General features: G+C 35.2%; 2 protein-coding genes across 2 annotated transcripts; both read left to right on the top strand.

Moving 5' to 3' along the window:
• The first annotated feature begins 3,714 nt into the window (after positions 1-3,714).
• LOC114281782 (transcription factor MYB44) lies at positions 3,715-5,276 on the top strand. The gene has a single exon (XM_028224366.2). It carries the CDS (start codon positions 4,135-4,137, stop codon positions 5,017-5,019), a length of 885 nt encoding a protein of 294 aa, XP_028080167.1. The 5' UTR covers positions 3,715-4,134; the 3' UTR covers positions 5,020-5,276.
• A 9,999-nt stretch (positions 5,277-15,275) lies between these two features.
• LOC145823038 (uncharacterized) lies at positions 15,276-16,926 on the top strand. Its single transcript, XM_082921980.1, has one exon. The coding sequence runs from the start codon at positions 15,643-15,645 to the stop codon at positions 16,831-16,833; it is 1,191 nt and encodes a 396-aa protein (XP_082778106.1). The 5' UTR covers positions 15,276-15,642; the 3' UTR covers positions 16,834-16,926.
• Positions 16,927-20,513: the final 3,587 nt, after the last annotated feature.

The following is a 20,513-nucleotide window of genomic DNA, read 5'->3' as shown; positions in this document are numbered from 1 at the left end:
TAAAAATATGTATATATACATACTGTCTAAACACATGTAACATACACATACAAAAATCGGCGTTAAGGACGATCGGCGTTGCGAAGAGGAGGATCGGCGTCGCCGAGAGGACGATCGGCGTCGAGGACGAGGATCGGCATTGTGGACGACTCTCAGCATCCTAGACGCAGATCGGAGGGAGGCAGTGACGGAGATCGGGGTGAGGCAGTAAGGTCGGAAGGAGGGAGATCGGAGGGAGGGAGAGATGAAGATCGGAGGGAAGGAGGGAGATCGGAGGGAGGAAAGGCTTTGAGAGAGAGAGAGAGAGAGAGAGAGAGAGAGAGATGAGAGACAAACAGACTAAAGTCTGAGTCCAGAGGTCCTAATGTAATATAATATACATATTATAATAACCCTAACCCTAAACATATAATATATATATATTATAATAATTATACGGGGGGTTAGTCGGGGACCAGGCGGGGCCGGGGCGGGGCCGGGGCCGGGGTTCGGAAATCTATCCCCGTCCCCGGCCCGAAAATCATCGGGGATCAGATTTTTAATACCATCCCCGGCTCTATGGGGATAAATTTCGGGGAAAAACCGTCCCAATTGGGGTCGGGGGATCGAGTCCCCATCGGGCCGGGTTTAAATTGCCATCCCTAAACATTCCTTTTAATATTTTTAAAATAAAAAAATTAAAAATTTTAGGATAAAGTCTTCGAGCTTTTTTCTTATTATGAAAAAATTATTATTTGCAGGAATGATAGCATAATCATAGTAATATTTTTATTTTAGAAAAGAATGATAAAGATTTAACAAAATTATAATTAATTTTATATAATTAATATGATGTGTTAGCTAATAAAATTTCTTTTAATATTTTTAAAATAACAAAAATTAAAAATTTTAGAATGAAGTCTTAGAATTTTTCTACTCGTCATCATTGGAATGTCACTTTAATATAAATATAGATGGATAGATATAGTGGGAACACATTTTTGAGTAGTCCACGTGATCGAAGTTGTTAGTCGAGTTACCATGATGCCAAGATATGGTGTAATAATATCGGAATCTACGATATTTGGATAGAGGACTAGAGTCCTATTTGACATCAAAATACCTATTTGGATAGAGATGGAACTCTTGAGAAAGTTCATCTTAATTTGAATAGTGTGAGTTGTGATAGATGTTATCTTTGTAAAGGATAGAGTCCCATGAAGTAAGACTTCTAGGGGAAGTTGGACATTAACCACTATAAAAGTGAAGCACCCCCATAAGTCTAAGGTATGTTTTTTATGTTCTGTCTAGTGAGTTAAACACTATTTGTTATCTTTGAGAGAGATAGATTACTGACTTGATCGTCGGAGTGCTCCCGAGTGGACGAACCACCACGGTATTTTCGTAATCTTGTTGGCAGGTGTTCGGGTTTAATCTATTTTGACGGTACTCTCCAGCTGAGTTCTCCCGTTTGGTTGTGTGGTCGAAAATCAACACCCACAGATATATAGATAATATTAGATTGACCTAAAATTTAATTAGATGAATGTAAGGCTTGAAAATATGTAGGGGTTTGTATCAAGTTTGATAGTTGATAATAGGGTTGTTTTGCAAAACAGGTTAAGAATTAATTTTTTTTAACTGTAAAAATGGAGATGTTATGTGATTTAAAATAAGTTAAAAGTTAAAATGATGATATGATATAATTTTATTAACTTTGAATTTTTATAATTTGTGTAATAAATGAAATTTATAATTTTAAAATTATATTATTATAATGGCCCTGTTTGGTAGGACTAATTTCTAGTTTATTTCAGCTTTTAGCTTAATTTAAGCTATTTTGATGTGTTTGGTTCAGCTTAACAATACAGCTCATAGCTTTTTGTAAGTCAAAAATCAACTTATTCTTTGAGTGGGAGAGGAGAAGCTTAATTTATAAGTCAAAAATCAACTTATATTCACAGTTATAAGCTATTAGTTGTTAATGTATAAGTTATAATCACTTTCCCGCATCTCTACCAAACGGGGCCAATATGTGTTGATATATTAATTAATATAATAAATAATGCGTATAACACAATTAAATTTAAAAAAAACATATAATTTTTTGCCTTGTTTGACAAAGGTTTTTTTTTTTTTTTTTACTTTTTGGGTTAAAATTCATAAAAAAGATAAAATAGACTAAAATAACCAATAAAATGAAATATCACATTAAATTCATAATCATTTCACTTTTTCATTAAGAAACATCACATTCAATTAAAAACATTTAATTATCTTCTTAAATACAAATATTTTAATCTATTAAAATAATCAAAAATTAAAATAGTCAATTTTTCCATCGAGACTAAGGCCTCGATTGAGAATAGACTTTTTTAATAATTTTTTGATTTTTTAACTAAAATATGATGTAAAAAAATTAGTATCTTTGAGATAATTTTTTAATTTTTTATAAAAATATGTGTAAAAAATAGAGGGAAAAAAAATTATTTAATTTTTTAATATAAATTATTGATATTTTAATTTTTTTTAATGACTTTTTAATTTTTTTAATGATTTTTTTTATTATCCAACAAGACCTAAGTTCGCTTCAAATTTAGCCCAACCCAACCCTACTCTACCCTGCCCTAGGACTACTCTACAAATATTATTGTTTGGCCATTTGCCGAATTATCATTATTTCGGGGGTGAATTGTTAGCTTTTTTTCCAATTTAAAATGTAAGGTTCCTCCTATTTGGAGCCTAGATCTTCTCTTGGAGGATTTCTCCTTGATTTCCTATTTGATTGACTATTAGACTTAGGTTAGGTTTGGGATTCTAAAAAAAATAAAATAAAATAACATAAAATTAAAAAGTTATTATTTTATTTAAATTATATTATTTTATTTGAGTCACATCACTTTTTTATTAGATTATTTCAAACTCAATACATATTTTATAAAAAGTCAAAAAGTATACTTATTTAGAATATTTCAAACAACTCCTTATTTTTAAGTTTAATTTTGATAATTTAAATTGTTCATATTTTGAGATTTATCGAGTATATCATACCTATAAAAAATCAAATCAATCAGATATCAAAACTCACGTGTTCAGATCATCGAATTAAAAATCGTTTTATTAAAAAACAAAATTGTTTATTAAATTTTTTTAAATAAATAATTTGTAATTTGATGATCCGAACACATAGGGCTTGTTTGGTTTGTATTTAGAAATATAATTGAGTTTTTTTGTGATTAAATATGATATTTGTAAAAGAAAAAATAAAATAATTATGAAGTTTAATGTGATATTTTGTTTAAATTTATTTTTTTTGATTTTATAACTAATTTTTTTTTAATAAAAAAAATAAAAAAAAAATTTCTCAAACAAGGTCATAATATTCTTGAGAAATTTTAAAATATAAATAGTTTATATCATTAAAGTTGAGTATAATAACCCACCAAGTAAGGAGCGAGGTAGAGATCCATGAAGGAGAGGATCTGAGCTCCCTATTCGTGGGTTCGTCCCCGATTCTGCCAGTACGTTATGTCGTTTAGTGCCAACTCATCACTCAAAATAATTAAGAAAATTCAGTTTCAATATGCTGTCCAGCCTGGCCTAGTCAAAGTCCATCCGCTAACCTCCCCAACCGTACACACACACACACTCACTCTCTCTCTCTCTCTCTCTCTCTCTCTCTCTCTCTCTCTCTCTCTCTCTCTCTCTCTCTCCATTTTCAAATTTCTCCCGATAAAACTTCCCATTAACTTCCAAAAACTGTCCAATTCATAGATAATACATGTAACAGAGATTGATTTTGATTTTTTACTCGTAAATTTCAAAATTACCCCCGAGATTTTCAATCAATATAGGTGTACAGCTCGATTCATCACACGCCGACGCGTGTCGCTTTACAGCTGTATGCTAGTAACTGCTTTGCCTAGAAGCAGCGCCCAACGGCTCATAACCGGTCACTCCCACCGGCTCAGCCGGTCATCCCTATCCTCCTCTTCGTCTCTCTGTGTATATATATATATATTCTCTCTCTCCACTCCTAACGCACTCTCTTCTCAGAGCAAAGGTGAGGCCCTGCCTCTCCCCCATTAGATCACCCACCAAGCTACTATTGGGTAGTCGTCGAAATTTTAGGTTTTTTTTGGGGGGTTTGAATCTATGGCTTCTTTGTCTAGGAAGGATGTGGATCGGATCAAGGGTCCGTGGAGTCCGGAAGAGGACGAACTGTTGCAGACCCTGGTGCAGAGGCACGGGCCAAGGAACTGGTCGCTGATCAGCAAATCGATTCCGGGTCGATCCGGGAAATCGTGCCGGTTACGGTGGTGTAACCAGCTGTCACCTCAGGTGGAGCACCGTGCGTTCACGGCGGAGGAGGACGAGACGATCATGAAAGCCCACGCAAAGTTCGGTAACAAATGGGCTACGATCGCTCGACTCCTCTCGGGTCGCACGGACAACGCGATCAAGAACCACTGGAACTCCACTCTCAAGCGTAAATGCTCGTCCATGTCCGACGATTTCAATTTCCCCGACGGGTCTCATTCGCATCAGCCTCTGAAGAGATCGGCCAGTGTTGGACCGGGCACGAATGTATCGGGTCTGTACCTGAACCCAAGTAGCCCATCCGGATCCGATTTGAGCGATTCAAGTTTCTCCGGTTTCCCTTCCGCTCAAGTTTTCCGGCCAGTGCCGTTAACCGGCGGAGTTCCCCCTCCGGTTCACCAGATCGAGACTGCATCAACGACTGTATCGGATCCTCCGACCTCCCTCACCCTATCCTTACCCGGATCCGATTCCTCCGACCCGTCCAATCAAATCGCTACTCCGCCGGCGCCACCACAGGGCGGCCAAAACGTCGATTTTGGGGCGGCGATTGGTGAGAAACAGTTCTTCAGCCAGGAATTTTTGGCGGTGATGCAAGAGATGATTAAAGAAGAAGTGAGGAGCTATATGTCTGGGATTGAACAAAACGGGCGGTGCTTGCAAGCAGAGGCGATTAGGAACGCAGTGGTGAAGAGAATTGGGATTAGCAAGATCGAGTAGGAGTGAATTGATGAGTCTGAAGAGACTTTTGAGTAGTAGTTATTACCTAGCGATGACGAACGAAATGATTCTCGGCTTCGGAAAACCTGAATTGAGGAGCCAAACAATGGTCTTCGTTTTCGATATCATCCCAACTCCTTATATATATAAAATAATATTTTTGGGTAGTGTACAGGGAAACTAGTTCATGTTCAATGGAAAATGCAAAATGCAAAAAAGAAAGAACGAAAAAAAAAGAGAATGAATTTCCTTCCTTCTATGTGGAGTTGTGAACTGCTTTTGTTTAGATGGACATGAACCAAAAAAAAAAAAAGAAGAAGAAAATTCGGAACTTTTATAGTATAAATGAATTTAAAACAAATTGTTTTTGCTTTATCAATTATGAAAATTTTTAAATTTATTTCAGAGTAATTTACATTTTAACTCCTTAAAATAAGAGTTATTTTTCACTTTGATTATTAAAGAAAGTGTTTTTATTTATTTATTAAATATTTGTGATATCTCATTTTAATCTAATTATTGACTGCTATGGCAATTAAGGGGCAATTTAGAAATTTTAAACATTATGTTCGTCACTTTGATCTTTAAAATTTTAAGTAACGTTCGGTAGAATTTTAAAATTAAAAGAATAATGCTGTAGGCTTCAAATTTTTTTTAAATTAATTTTTTTTTTTGTTGGGTTAAGGCTGTGTTAGTTTGGTTTTTTTTATTTTTTATCCCTATTAGGGGTGGACAACGGTTTATCTGAACCGTTCAAACCGTTTAATCCGTCCAACCTGCATATAAGTGGGCGGTTTCGCAAACATAATGCGGGCGGATACGGTTTGAAATATGACAAATTTACGGGTTGCGGGCGGGTCGTGGTTTAAACTCCCAAACCGCAAAAATCGCCCGCACTTTAATTATTATTATTATTATTTATTTTTATATACCAATTTTGTAACTTTTACAGGAGCAACATTATATTCTCTATGACACTAGGATTTTTATTTTTAAGTATTTCTCAACTTTCTTAATGCCGTAGAATCATCAAGTCCTAAACTTGGTTTCTTATATGATTTTCATTGGTGATTTATCCATTTTTTCCTAATAAAATTTTTCTTCTAATGGTCGATAGAACTTATAGTTTGATTATTGATTACTGAACTGGCAATTCTAATTGAGTACAACCTTTAATGCATTGATATACATTTTTTTCATAGCAAAAATGTTAGTGTAGTGTCTCTTTATTTTGGATACTTTCATTTAATGCATTGATATTCAATTTTTATTTGTAAACTCATCAAAAAATTATTATCACAAATATATAAAAAGAATCTGATGCCTAAATTCGCTGGAAAAAAAAAACTCAAAAATTAATTTTTAAAGAAAAAAGTGTAAACCGCAAACCGCCCGCAACCGCCCGCATATTTGTAAACCCTATCCGCACAAATCGCAAACCGCACTGCGGGCGGTTGCGGGTTGACTTTTTCCCAAACTGCATAAATGCGGGCGGGTCAAAACCGAACCGCAAACCGCACAAAATCGATCTACGAACACCCCTAATCCATATCTCTTTTTTTTGTAAGGATGGTTATGTATAGGGGTGTGTTAAAAAATTAGACATTCTGCAAGTGAGTTGGGTTAGACTGATTGAGCCTCCGTTTGGGAAGTGGATTGGTTTTTTGATTTTTTGGTTATTTTAGCCTGAGGCTAAAAAGTTTGGTTTGGAAAAGACTTTTTGACTTTTTAATTTTCTTGACTTTTTTTTTGTGAGAGAGCAGTGTAATGATTATGGGTTAGATTTGATATTTTATTTTTTGTGGCTAAAATAGTCTATTTTGTTTTTTGTGACTATTTTAGTCCTTAACCCACCAAAATCAACTTCTCAAGATAAAATTGACTGCTTAGGTTTTTTTTTAAAATTTAATTTAATTTTATTTGTTAGGCTGTGTTGGTTTGGTTTAGTTTGTTTTTTTATTTTTTTTTAAAGGTGGCTATGTGTAGAGGTGTGTCAAAAAAATTAGACATTTTGCGGCAACTCATAATACAAAATTATATAAAATTAACGAATTTTAACAAGCAGTCTAACTAATCAGTCAATTAGGTTGGATTGGTTGAATGATAAAATTGACTGATCAGTTAAGCTGGTTAAATTTTGTTAATTTCAAATAATTTTTTATGACGAGTTGGTGCAGAATGTTTAATTTTTTGGCACATCCTTACATAACCATCCTTAAAAAACAAAACAAAACAAAAACAAAAAAAAAAAAACTAACACAGCAAAAAAAAAAAAAAATGCATTCGAGGCAAATTCGAGGCCTCTAGCACTATCGAAATTATAATTTGATAATACAGTTGTATTTTGAATTTATGAGTTTTGGAATTATGATTTGATTGTGAAATATTTGCTTGGTTATGAATTTTAAAAAAAATTTTGAATTGAATTTAGAATTTTTAATATGATATATAATATTTGATTTAAAAACTTATAATTCATAACCAAACACACAATTTAAAATTCTATTCAAAGTTCGTACAAAATTTAATTTTTTTTAAAAATATCTTAAATTTTAAATATAAAAAATAACAGGTGTTAATTGTCCCTCCCAAAAAAAATAGCACTGTTATGATTAATTGGCTGGACGATCGGGAGGACGACCGGATAGGTTAAATTTTAAAATTCAAAATCCTACTTGAAATGAGTTTTTAAAAGTAAATGTGAAATTAATTTTTGAAAGTTGTATTCAAACACTATATTCAATTAAATATACAGCAGTGCTACGTCGCTCGAATTCACGCCCCCCCGAATCCCCCGAACCAAAAACGACGTCGTTTCGTCGTTTTTGGAATTTTTTTTTTTTTTTTTCGTTTAATCAGAGATGAAGCAGAGGCAGAAATGAAGAAAGAAGAAGGGAAGAAAGAAAGAAGAGAAGAAGAAGGGAAAAAGAAGAGAAGAAGAAGCAGAGGTAGACGACAGCGGCACGACGGACGAGCTGCGACGATCTGCGATCTGCGATGATGGCGGAGCTGCAACGATGGCGGAGCTGCAACGATCGGCCGATCGGCCGGAATGCAGGGGCCCATGAGTGTGTGTGTGTGCGTCTCCCTCTCTTTCCCTCTCTCCTCTCCGTTCTCCCCTCTCTCTCTCTCTCTCTCTCTCTCTCTCTCTTCCCCCTGTGTGTTTGAGCTCGAAAATGTCGAAAATGGAAGAAAAAAAAGAAAAGAACAAAAAAAGCCTAATGCCCAAAACGAGTCGTTTTGGGCATTAGGGGGATTAGGGGGGGCAAATTTTCGAACTCTGAAACATTATTCTTAAATATAAGTGTGAAGTCATGGGAATTGGGGTGACTGTTGTGCCTCATTTTGAGGTACATTATGGGTTTGTTTTTATGATCTGAACCGTTTGTAGGATTTGTTGAGTACTTCATGCCTACCAAAAATCATATTAATCGGATATCAATAACTATATGATCGACTTGCATGTTTTTATACAATTTTTCAAAAGAAAAAATTCTTGTTTATTTTTTTGGTTATCAATCATATAGCTATTGATATCCGATTAATATGATTTTTAGTAAGCATGATGTACTGAACAAACCCTACAACATGACGGTTCAAATTATAAAAATAAATCCATAATGCACCACAAAATGAGACACTACAGCAATTCAGAAGTCATGACTATGTTGGTGAATTTCAAAAACTGTTTATGTTGGTGAATTTAAAAAAATTTCATTTGTTTTTGTTAATATTTTTATAAATATTTTAGTCAATAAAAAATTCAAAAAAAAAATTGTTTGTTTTTAATAACTTTTTTCATATTTTGTCAATTTGTTTTACTTTATAGTTTCTAAAATATCAAACCAAATTGAAGTAAGTTTTCTTGAATCAAACTATAATTTCAAAGCCATCTCCATTTTGCTAAAACTCAGCCAATCGTAAAAATCAACTCTAGAAGAAAATTTATTCACCCAAAACTTTAGATGAAAATTAATGGTCACAAAGGATTTGAGTCATAACCAAAAAAAAAAAAAAAAGGGAAGGGCTACGAATGGAAAATTAATGGAGAAGATTAGGTGATGAGTTAAAAGAAAGGAGGTTGTTAGTTGTGAGAATGAGATCCAGGGACACATAGAACATGCAAGAGTTTTTTTTAGAAGGGTTAGTAATATATTGTGCAGCTTCGGCCACAATCAACGAGGCCAATGTGTTAAAGATTAGTCTACTCATGTGACAAACGTGGGTTTAATTATACAATTGTTAGGTTGGTTTATATAGTAGAGTTTGAAATCTATAAGGAAACCACCTAATACATTTAGGATTTTGGTTATCTAATTGTATGAATTAGAATGCTCATAATAAATTGCTATAAATAATTATGTGAACTATAAGATTTTTTGATAGAGATTGAGAGAGTAGTGAGGGAATATATATATATATATATATATGGGTGAGAAGAAAAATATTGTGAGGACACTAGGGTGAGTAAAAGCTCAATTACCCTTGAGTATGGGGTTCGGATAGTGGTATAAGTTTTGAGTATTTTGGCCATCTCACATATATTCTCACAAGGACACTCTCTTTTCCGTGGATGTAGATAATTTGGGTCGAACTTTATAAATCTCTATGTGATTGTTTTTTGCGAATGAGTGTGCTCCCATTTGTATTGGCGAGATATATCCCAACACAATGTTGGTGGAACATCTTCCATCTAAATCCTTAGCCCAACACAAGCAAACACTAATCTACTTAAATAATGAGCAACTGAATTGCCTTCCCTATAAACGTGACACACAGTGGTGGATCGTGTTGGACCATTTTAATATCTTTTATTTATTTATTTATTTTGTTCATGAATCTCATTTTGTTTGGTGAATGGAGATTTATTATTTTTTTTTAGTGACCTTTTGTCTTGTTCATGAATGGAAATTAATTGGAAGTTCATGCACTTGGTGGTGAGTTAATATTTAGAGGCTCTCCATTGTCTCTAGTTTAATGGTCATTATTATTTTTTGGTGTAAATTATAAGGTTCTAGTAGCTTATAAATAGTTTCTTTCATCTACTCTTTTTTACACCAACTATTGTTTATACTTGAGAGATTACTAGCAAAGAAGGGTGTATTTCTTGGTGGAGCATTGGGTTCATCATCTTGTACGGAGTTGGCCTCAACCATACGACAAGTGGTCAGGCTGTTGTATCCTGGAGGGGATAAGTCATAATTTCGTAACTGTTGCATCTGTATTTGGGTTCTTCCTATCACAGTAGGCTTAATCTCCTTAAAGAAAACAAGATATCCGTGCCCCAACTTAATCTATTTGTATCTCATTTTCTTTGCATTATTTATCAATAAAATATAAATTTTTTCGATATTTTCACCAACAATTTTAAGGAGATCAACCATGGAACAAGTATCAGAAAAAACTAATGATGGAATTGGAGATCTAAACAAGCCTTTTAAGTTCAAGGGAGTTTATTTTAAGAGGTGGAAATGAAAAGTTCTTTTTTACCTCAGCCTTTTGAAAATTGTATATGTTCTTACAGAGAATAACCCAAACAAAATCCCAACCGAGGAGGTGAATGATGAAGACTATGAGGCACATGATGCAAAAGTGGTTTCCTACAATATAGATGAATATAAATGTCATTTTTATCTCTTAAATTGCCTTGCTGATCAATTTTATGATTACTATGACACCACTTACACTTTCGCAAAGAAAATTTAGAAAACTTTACAGACTAAGTATGATACTGAAGTGGCAGGAGCAAAAAACTATGTAGCTAGCCACTTTTTTCGCTTCCAAATGGTGGATGAAAAATCTATTGTGGAGCAAGCACAAGATTTCCAAATGATAGTTGCAAAAGTAAAATCTGAAAGCATTAAGATTGGTGACAACTTGGTAGTTGCAGGACTTGTTGACAAGCTATCGCCATCTTGGAGAGAATTTCAAAAGTGCGTGTGCCACAAACAAAAGGAGACTTTCTTAAAAGCGTTGATTACTCGCATCCGAGTCGAAGAAGAGGCTAGAGACCAAGATGCATTAATAACACAAAAGAGTCATGACAATTCTACTACAAAGGTAAACTTTGTTTCAACAAATAATAATTTATCCAAAGGTCACAATTTCAAGAATGCTTATTTAAAGCCGTATAAAAAGAATATGAAGAATTATGGTAAACCTCACAATAAATGGATTAATCCAAACAAGAACCAAGGTCCATCACCTCCGCAAAATTTTACATGCTTTGTCTGTGGTAAAAGTGGGCATATTGCTCGAACTTGCAAATTCTGAAAATGTGCACCTGCCCCAAAGATTAACGTTATTAAAGAGCCATTTGTGGCAATGATTACAGACATTTGCATGGTTAATTATGTGGACAGTTGGTGGGCAGATTCTAGTGCTAATAGACATGTTTGTTATGATCAAGCTTGGTTCAAGGTGTATACTTCCTTTGATGAGGAAAAAAACAATTATGCTTGGTGACTCTAGTCAAACCAAGATACTTGGTAGTGGTGAGGTAGACTTTAAGTTCACCTTTGGACATGTGTTTACTTTAAAAGATGTGCTTTATACACCGTCCATGGGGAAGAATTTGATGTCAAGCTATTTGTTGAATACGGCTAGTTTTAAGCAAACTATGGAATCTGATCAATATGTGATTACCAAGAAGGGTATATTTGTGGATAAGGGTTGTGCTTGTGATGGGATGTTCAAATTAAATGTTGAGATTAATAAACCATCTACCAATTCGGTTTATATGTTGTCTTCTATTAATTTTTGGCATGCTCGCTTGTGTCATATTAACAATAAATATGTGGGAATCATGAGTAGTTTAGGATTAATTCTTAAAGTGACAAATTTTTATGAGAAATGTGAAGTTCAGTAAAGCAAAAATTACCAAGAGGCCTCATAAAAGTGTTAAAAAAAAAACCGAATTGCTAGAATTATTTCATACTGGTGGAATTTTAACTCATGGTGGTAATCGATATTTTATCACTTTTATTGATGATTTTTCAAAATACACAAATATATATTTATTAAAAAATAAAAGTGATGCTTTTAAGAAATTTAAAGAATTCCTTTTTGAAGTGGAAAATCAATTCGGTAAAAAGATTAAGAAAATTAGAAGTGATAGAGGTCGGGAGTATGAATCTCTTGGATTCAACTTTTTTGTTCAGTCATTGAGAATTATTCATAAGACTACTCCATCATATTCATCTTCATCTAATGGCGTAGCTGAAAGAAAAAATAGAATGTTAATTGACTTGATGAATGCTATGCTTATTGATTCAGGTGGTCCCTCAAATTTTTGGGACGAGGCTATTTTGACTGCTTTTCATGGATAAATAGAGTGCCATACAAAAAGACTAAAATTGTACCTTATGAGTTGTGGCGGGGGCATAAACCAAAGCTAGGTTATTTTAGGGTTTGGGGTTGTTTAGCTTTTGTGAGGATTGCAGATTCTAAACGACCTAAATTGGGTGAACGAGCTACCACTTGTGCTTTTCTTGGGTATGCGTTGCACAGTACAACCTATAGATTTTTTTATATGAAAAATAATATTATTTTTGAATCAGGTTATGCTATTTTTCATGAAAATAAATTTCCTTTCAAATCTAGAAATAGTGGGGGTCAAATAATTTCTGAAAATATTTTATCTATGCTTAGCTCTTCTCCTCCTTCTCAAGTTTTTCAAAAACAAGAAAATTCTCAAATCCAACCAAGGAGAAGTAAATAAGCTATAGTTGAAAAAGATTTTAGCCCTGACTATTATTTTTACAATGTGGAATAAAATACTCTTACAGTGCAAGAAGCTTTATCATCACCTGATACCATTTTTTGAAGAGAGGTTGTAAATGATAAGATAGATTCACTATTTTCAAATAAAACATGGAAGCTAGTGGATTTACCTCCAGGTTGTAAAACTATTGGGTGTAAATGGGTCATTTGTAAAAAACTTAAATCAGATGGAACTATAAATAAACATAAAGCGTTGTCGCTAAAGGTTTAAGCAACAAGTTGATTTTCATTTCTTTAATACTTTTTTTTCGATTACTAGAGTTACATCTATTAGACTGTTGATAGCAATGGCTACAATTTATGATTTAAAAATTCATCAAATGGATGTAAAAATAACATTTTTAAATGGAGATCTAGATGAGGAGATTTACATGGACCAACTCGAAGGCTTTGTGAAGCTTGGCCAAGAAAGCAAGGTGTGTAAGCTAACTAAATCCCTTTATGGTTTAAAACAAGCTCCTAAACAGTGACATGAGAAATTTGATTGTTGTATGCTTGAAAATGGCTATAAGACTAATGAATGTGATAAGTGCATATATTATAAAACTTGTGAGAATACACATGTTATTATTAGCCTATATGTGAATGATCTACTTATCTTTGGCTCTAATTTGCATATTATAAATGAGACTAAAAATATGCTTAATAGTTACTTTGATATGAAAGATCGTGGTGAAGCCAATTTTATTTTGGGAATTAAAATTACTAAGACTAATGATGGCATTTTTCTTGATCAATCACATTATGTTGAGAAATTTTTAAAGAAATATAATTTTCTAGACTGTAAACATGTTGCTGCTTCTTTTGATGCAAGTATACATTTATCTATTGTAAAAAATGAAAAAGAAGTGATTCAAAAGGAATATGCTAGCATGATTGGTAGTTTGAGATATGGTACTGACTGTACTAGACCTGACATTGCATATGCTGTTAGAGTACTTAATAGGTTTACTTGCAAGCCAAGTCGAGATTATTGGCTAGCCATAGGAAGAATTATGAGATATTTATCTGGTACCAAAAATTATGGTTTGTTTTATAACAAGTATTCTGCGGTACTTAAGGGATATAGTGATACCGATTGGAACACTTTGTCAAGTGATTCTCTCTCTACCTCGGGTTTTATTTTTACCTTGGGTGGTGGTGCTATATGTTGGAAGTCCAAAAAACAGACTATAATTGCTAATTTTATAATGGAAGCTGAGCTTATAACGTTAGTTTCAGCATGTGAGGAAGCGAATTAGTTGATGAAATCCATTTTTGGGCAAAATCAATTCCTTTTGTGTTAATTCGTTGTGATATCACTACTGCTATTGGTAGAGTGAACAACCATTTTTATTATGGTAAATCCAGACCTATTCGAAGGAAACACAGTAATGTGAGATCCTATTTGAGTAATGGCATCATAACTGTGTATTATGTAAAATCTTGTGATAATCTTGCGGATCTGTTAACCAAGGCCTTGGCGAGAGATAGGGTCTAGAATACATCAAGGGGGATGTGTTTGAAGCCTATAAAATCATAAACCATGTATGAGGACACGCAACTTGGGGACTTGTAACTAGGTTCAATGGGAAGAACGAATCATATGATGATGGTAAACAATGCACTCTTTAATATTTTGTTGTCCATCCCTATGATGTAAGTGCATTTGTCCTGTAATGTTGGAGGGTTGAGTTTTTATACTCTTAATGAAATTCTGTAGCTCTTGTTAAGTAGGGTGTGTATATTATAGGAACATCCTTGACAAATTTCACCTATGTGAGCATGAAAGTAGGGCTGCTTTCTATGAGAATAAGACTTATTCATAAATATGTTCATGAAAACTGGGATAAGCACAAGGCCGTAATGTACTGGCTATTAAAAGCTCATCTCAACACTTGGATTATTATGTATGAGCAGTAATACTTTATTTCTCCTAAGTAGTCATAGTTCAAATTTGAGACCACTATTGATTATGGAGTAGAGGTTGTTATTTTATTAATGAAGGTTCAATGCAGAGCACACCTTTATGATGCATACTAGTCTATTTTTGTTTGGTAATCTCTCTTGTCCTTGTTGATATTAAAATAGGTGGGGGATTGTTGGACTACTTTAATATCTTTTATTTATTTATTTATTTTATTCATAAATCTCATTTTGTTTGGTGAATGGAGATTTATTATTTTTTTTTTGGTGACCTTTCGTCTTGTTCATGAATGGAGATTAATTGGAAATTTATGGCCTTAGTGGTGAGTTAATATTTGGAAACTCTCCCTTGTCTCTAGTTTAATGGGCATTATTATTTTTTGGTGTAAATTATAAGGTCTTAGTAGCCTATAAATAGTTCCTCTCATCTTCTTTTTTCTACACCAACTATTATTTATATTTGAGAGATTACTAGCAAAGAAATGTGTTTTTCTTGGTGGAGTTTTGAATTCACCATCTTGTACAGAGTTGGTCTGAAGCATACGACAAATGATTGTTAAAATTTACTACTCACCTACCACCACCATTTACCTCCACCTACTACATCACCTACCACACACTCACCTACTACACTCACCTACCACCACCATCCACTACACCTACATCTATATAAGGAACCATGAACCATTTGTAATACACAAAACAATCTTGTAATATATCAATCAATAATAATACATCAATTTATTTTACATGGTATCAGAGCTTAGAATTTAGAACTTAGAATTTTCGCTTCACCGGCGGGCGGCAACCTCACCTTAGCCGTCCGCCGGACCTCAACCTATTCCGTTTATTTTTTACACATACCTTCCACAGCCAACTGTTCCATTCGCAATTCAAGCTCCCTTGGTCAAGCTTCCATCCTCCGACTCAAGCACCATGCTCAAGCTCTCCAAACTCCTCCAGCAAAGAGGTTTTCACATCACCTTTGTCAACACTGAGTTCAACCACAAACGCCTCCTCAAATCTCGGGGCCCCGACTCCCTCAACGGGCTCTCTTCCTTCCGGTTCGAAACCATACCCGATGGGCTCCCCGAGTCCGATGCCGATGCAACCCACGACATCCCACTTCACACCTCCGACTACATCGATTCCGACGACGAAGACCTCTTCAATTCCATCCTCGATCGCATCTCTACCCAAGCTCGACAGCCCAAGCATTTGTCCCATACCTCCAAATCCTTCATCAATTCACTTCCAATCTTGAAAATCACCGGGTCCCTATTATCCAAATCTTGCTCAATTTGCAAGGATGAGTTTGAGAAAAATGATCAAGTCAATCCATTGCCTTGTGATCATGTTTTTCATCACAATTGCATCCTTCCGTGGCTCAATCGCAGCAATTCGTGTCCCTTGTGTCGGTACAAGTTGCCCATGGAGAGGAGACCGAAGCCCTTGATGCTGTATGTGGTGAGGTTGGGGCATTTGTATGTGGAAGGATGGGGTGAAGACCATGAAAGTGGGTTTCGTGACGCCGTGCTGAGGAATGGACTGTTTGCTGTGTTGACTCAGCAGCAGTCTTCATCTTCCTTCACCGCAACGCGAATGGGGAGAGCAGAGAGGGGTTCAGCAGTGGGAACTGCTAGTAGTAATGTGAAGTCCAACTATGTAAAGCAAAACTCCGAAACCCTACCATCCCAGAAGAAGAAGAATGTCGTCGGATGCCACCATCGCCAGCGCCGGCAACCCCAACGCCGCCACAAACCAATCATTCCGGTGCCACAACTGTCGTATCGCCACCGCCGCTGCCGCCCGCCGGTGACTTGCATAGTCTCCGATGGGGCTATGAGCTTCACTATGGATGCTGCTGAAGAATTGGGCATTCCTGAAGTTCTTTTCTGGACAACTAGTGCCTGTGGATTCATGGGTTATGAACAGTATCCTAATCTTAGCGTTGTGCAACATTTTCGAAAAGTAATTCCCATAGAAAGAAGACAATCTCGGGCTTGTGCAAAACTGTCCACTCTTGGGTTAACTTTGGGAAACTTTTCTTCTTTTTTTTTATTATTTTACTCCATCGTTTGGAAACCCAGCTTTTCTTTTTTTATCACCCACCAATCCTTACTTTAAAACCACACTTTATTTTTTTATTATAAACCACACTTTTTGCAAAGCCCACGACACAGCTTTGCACATGCTATAACATTATTTTTCTTTATTTTTTATTTTTTAATTCCATCCACTCCCTCTCTCTCATCCTTTTTTCTATCCACTAAACCCACTTTCATCATTTCTCACGTGATTCTCTTCTTATTATTTCTTTCTTTTTTTATTTTTCTTTCACTTTATTTTTTCATTTTTTTTTTTTCATTATTATTTCTTTGCCAAAAAAAAAAAAAAAAAAAAACCAAACAAAACAAAAAAAAAAACAAAACAAAAAAAAAACAAAAAAAAGAGAAAGAAGACCAACTGCACACCAACTTATTTTATTCGTGTCGGGGCTCACCCCGATCACCATTTTACACCACTTCACAAAAAAAAAAAAACACAAATTGGAACAGTGGGATTTTTCGTCTCTACTCTGCCGCCGGTCTCTTCTTCTTGCCTCCGTCCTGCGCGGCCCTTGACAGTGTTGCCTTCGTGTTTCCTTGTCCACCGAGCATGTTCACTCCCCCATATTCCTCCACTGCAGCATATGGCGGACCTCCAAATCGGAACATCACAGTGGCCTTCCGCTTCAGTTCCTTATTTTCCGCCTTCAGCACACTTATCTCTGCTCGCGCATCCTTATACATGCGTTGGAGCAGAGCCAGTTGGGAGTTTAACTGTTGCACCTCATTTGTCCTACTCTGCAGCCGGTTCGACAGGTTTGTAACCGCCGTCATGCTTTCCACACATGCCTTCAAAGTATACTGATTGGCCTCCACATCCGACAGCACTGCCATTCTTTGCTCCACAGACCGCATCGGAAAGTTCAACGGAGTAAACTCCGGGGCGCTTGGTTGAGTTTCCAGTGCCACCGCACCAGTTCTCTCTCTTGTTGACTCGTTGAGGTCGGGAAAGAGGGTGAGCAGCCCGCGGGAAGACGATGAAGCCATTTTCTAGGCAACAGAGTGTTACACAGTATCTCTCTCAGCAAACTCTCTCAGAAAACAGAGTGTTACAGAATCTCTCTCAGAACTCTCTATCAGAATATCTCTCGCAGGTTTTTTGCCTCCGCCTCCGCCTCCGTCTTATAGCCGAGGCAGCCACGCGCATCGCGCGCCTCTTGACGCCAGACAAACGGGCACGCCAACCAAGGCACTCACGTGCCTCGCCATGATGAATCCGGCACACCTTTTGACGAATTGGGCACGCCTTTTGATGGCACGCCTTTTGACAAATTGGGCACACCTTTTGAGGGTGCAACTTTTACAACGGTCCGACATGACCCTATAAACTGTCCCGACAACGTTATGACACCACCATACAGTGTCCTCTACACGTTATGACACAATCATCCAGTGTCCTCTACAACGTTATGACACCACCATCCAGTGTTTTTACCAATGGTCTGACACGACCATACAGTGTCTCCTATCTTTTTTTATTTTTATTTTTTATGTATTTTCTTGTTTTGTTCCTCTCTCCAAACTCAAGTTGGTTAGTTTCTATCCTCTTTGAGTTTGCGGGGGGCTGTTAAAATTTACTACTCACCTACCACCACCATTTACCTCCACCTACTACATCACCTACCACACACTCACCTACTACACTCACCTACCACCACCATCCACTACACCTACATCTATATAAGGAACCATGAACCATTTGTAATACACAAAACAATCTTGTAATATATCAATCAATAATAATACATCAATTTATTTTACAATGATCGCGCTGTTGTATCTTGGAAGGGACAAGTCATAATTTCATGACTGTTGCATCAGTATTTGGGTTCTTCCTACCGCAGTGGGCTTGATCTCCTTCAAAAAAACGAGATATCCGTACCTCAACCTGATATATTTATATCTTATTTTCTTTATATTATTTATCAATAAAATATAATTTTTTAAAATATTTTTACCAAGAGATTGATATCCCCAGCAAATTATGGACACCATGCGCAAAGTGGCCAAATTGAGAGAGAGCCTCACCCGGGTCAATAATCGCTTTTGATCACACTTGCTGAATCACCCTTCAAGTAGATGTCTTGGCAAACTGGACTGCTCTAAAGGAAGTCATGGCTTCCACACAGTCAATATCCTTCCAATGCGAGCATGCGAGAGTCGGAGGGAAAGAAAGCAAAGTAAAAATATATTTTGTTTTATTTTATTTTTTCCAGTTAAATCATTTTTGGGAGGTTATGCACCAAATGGGAAATATATGTTTTAAGGAGCAAAAGTGTAATTTGCTATATTTTGCCGTAAAAATATAACAGTTATAAGTTGGACCAAAGTGAAAAAAATTTAATAATTTAGAGACCAAAGTAAGATGTTTGTGTGTGTGTGTGTGTGTTTTTTTTTGTTTTTTTTTTTATTTTTAAGGACCGAAGTTAAAAATAAAGGGTCACAATTTAGGGAATGAAAGTGTAATTTACCCTTTGTTAACGGGATAAGTTTCTTTTCAGTTGGGTTTCCTAACTAGAGCGTGTTGTTTGATCTCTGTGAGTCTACAACAGAATCCACATCAATGATCCAAACCATTCAATATGTAAGGTTTGTTGAATACTTCATATTTCTAAAAAAATCACGTTGATCAAATATCAATAGTTATTTGATTAGAGCACATTTGTGTCAATAATTTTTTTTATTATAAAATCATAGTTACCGTTGACACAAATTCAATATGATCAAATGGCTATTGACATCCGGTCAACCTGATTTTTTGCAAGAACGAAATATTCAACGAATTCTACACATTCAACGGTTTAGATTATCGATGTAGATTTTATAGTAGGCCTACATAATCCTACAATATATTTGAATCCGATTTCAGACTAGACACAAACTGAAGCTTTAAGCTACACGAAAGTGAATTTGTGCACATATTGTGAAAGTATGTGAGCAATAAACTAATTGATTGGTTTAAAATTGTCAGCTGGACCATATTTAAAGAGTGCACCTCTTATCCTATTTTTTAGTTCCACAATGTTGAACTAATGAAAATACATGATTTTATTTGTGGTTTGTCAAGCGTGAATATAATCAGACTTAAGTCGTAGTCTAAGTGATCATGGAGAAATATTAAAGAGTCAGTAAAGTTAGATTTTAAATTAAAGTGAAGTAAGATTCTAAATTTGAGTAATGTTTAACTTTACTAATCTATTAATATTGTGCAAACAATCCTCCACCCACCCACACACGCGCGCCAAAAAAAGAAGTTAAATCGGGACAACGGAATGTTGAACCTGATTGATTTTGGAGTAATAGAAGAAGAGAAAAAGATAGGCCTATCATTTAATGGATTTGGATTTGATTTTGAATTGGTAAAATTAGAATCTGCTAACAAATATTCAGGCCGATAATCCGATTGAACCCGAATCCAGTTGATCAGTCCCGAGGATTAAGACCAACAATATTCTCTCTGTTTCATGAGATGATGTTTAATACTCCCACCGTCTCAAAATATTAGTTCGTTATTTTATTTTTTATTGTCTCAAAATATTAGTCCCTCTTCAAAAATCAAGTACAAAAATAATATAAATTTCCTATTTTGCTCTTCTTTTAAATTAATAAATAATATAAAAAGTACAATTATGACATTGATATTCTCAAAGAATGTACTATCAAAAGGGTAATTTTGAAAAATTTACTTTTTTCAAATGT

The sequence above is a fragment of the Camellia sinensis genome, chromosome 3, assembly GCF_055761805.1.
Source record: "Camellia sinensis isolate YWXY chromosome 3, ASM5576180v1, whole genome shotgun sequence".
NCBI classification, from domain to species: domain Eukaryota; kingdom Viridiplantae; phylum Streptophyta; class Magnoliopsida; order Ericales; family Theaceae; genus Camellia; species Camellia sinensis.
This window is presented reverse-complemented; position numbering and strand designations above follow the sequence as displayed.

Excerpts from the sequence above, each read along its gene's own strand:
- LOC114281782 (XM_028224366.2), top strand. The coding sequence starts at position 4,135 with ATGGCTTCTTTGTCTAGGAAGGATGTGGATCGGATCAAGGGTCCGTGG.
- LOC145823038 (XM_082921980.1), top strand. The coding sequence starts at position 15,643 with ATGCTCAAGCTCTCCAAACTCCTCCAGCAAAGAGGTTTTCACATCACC.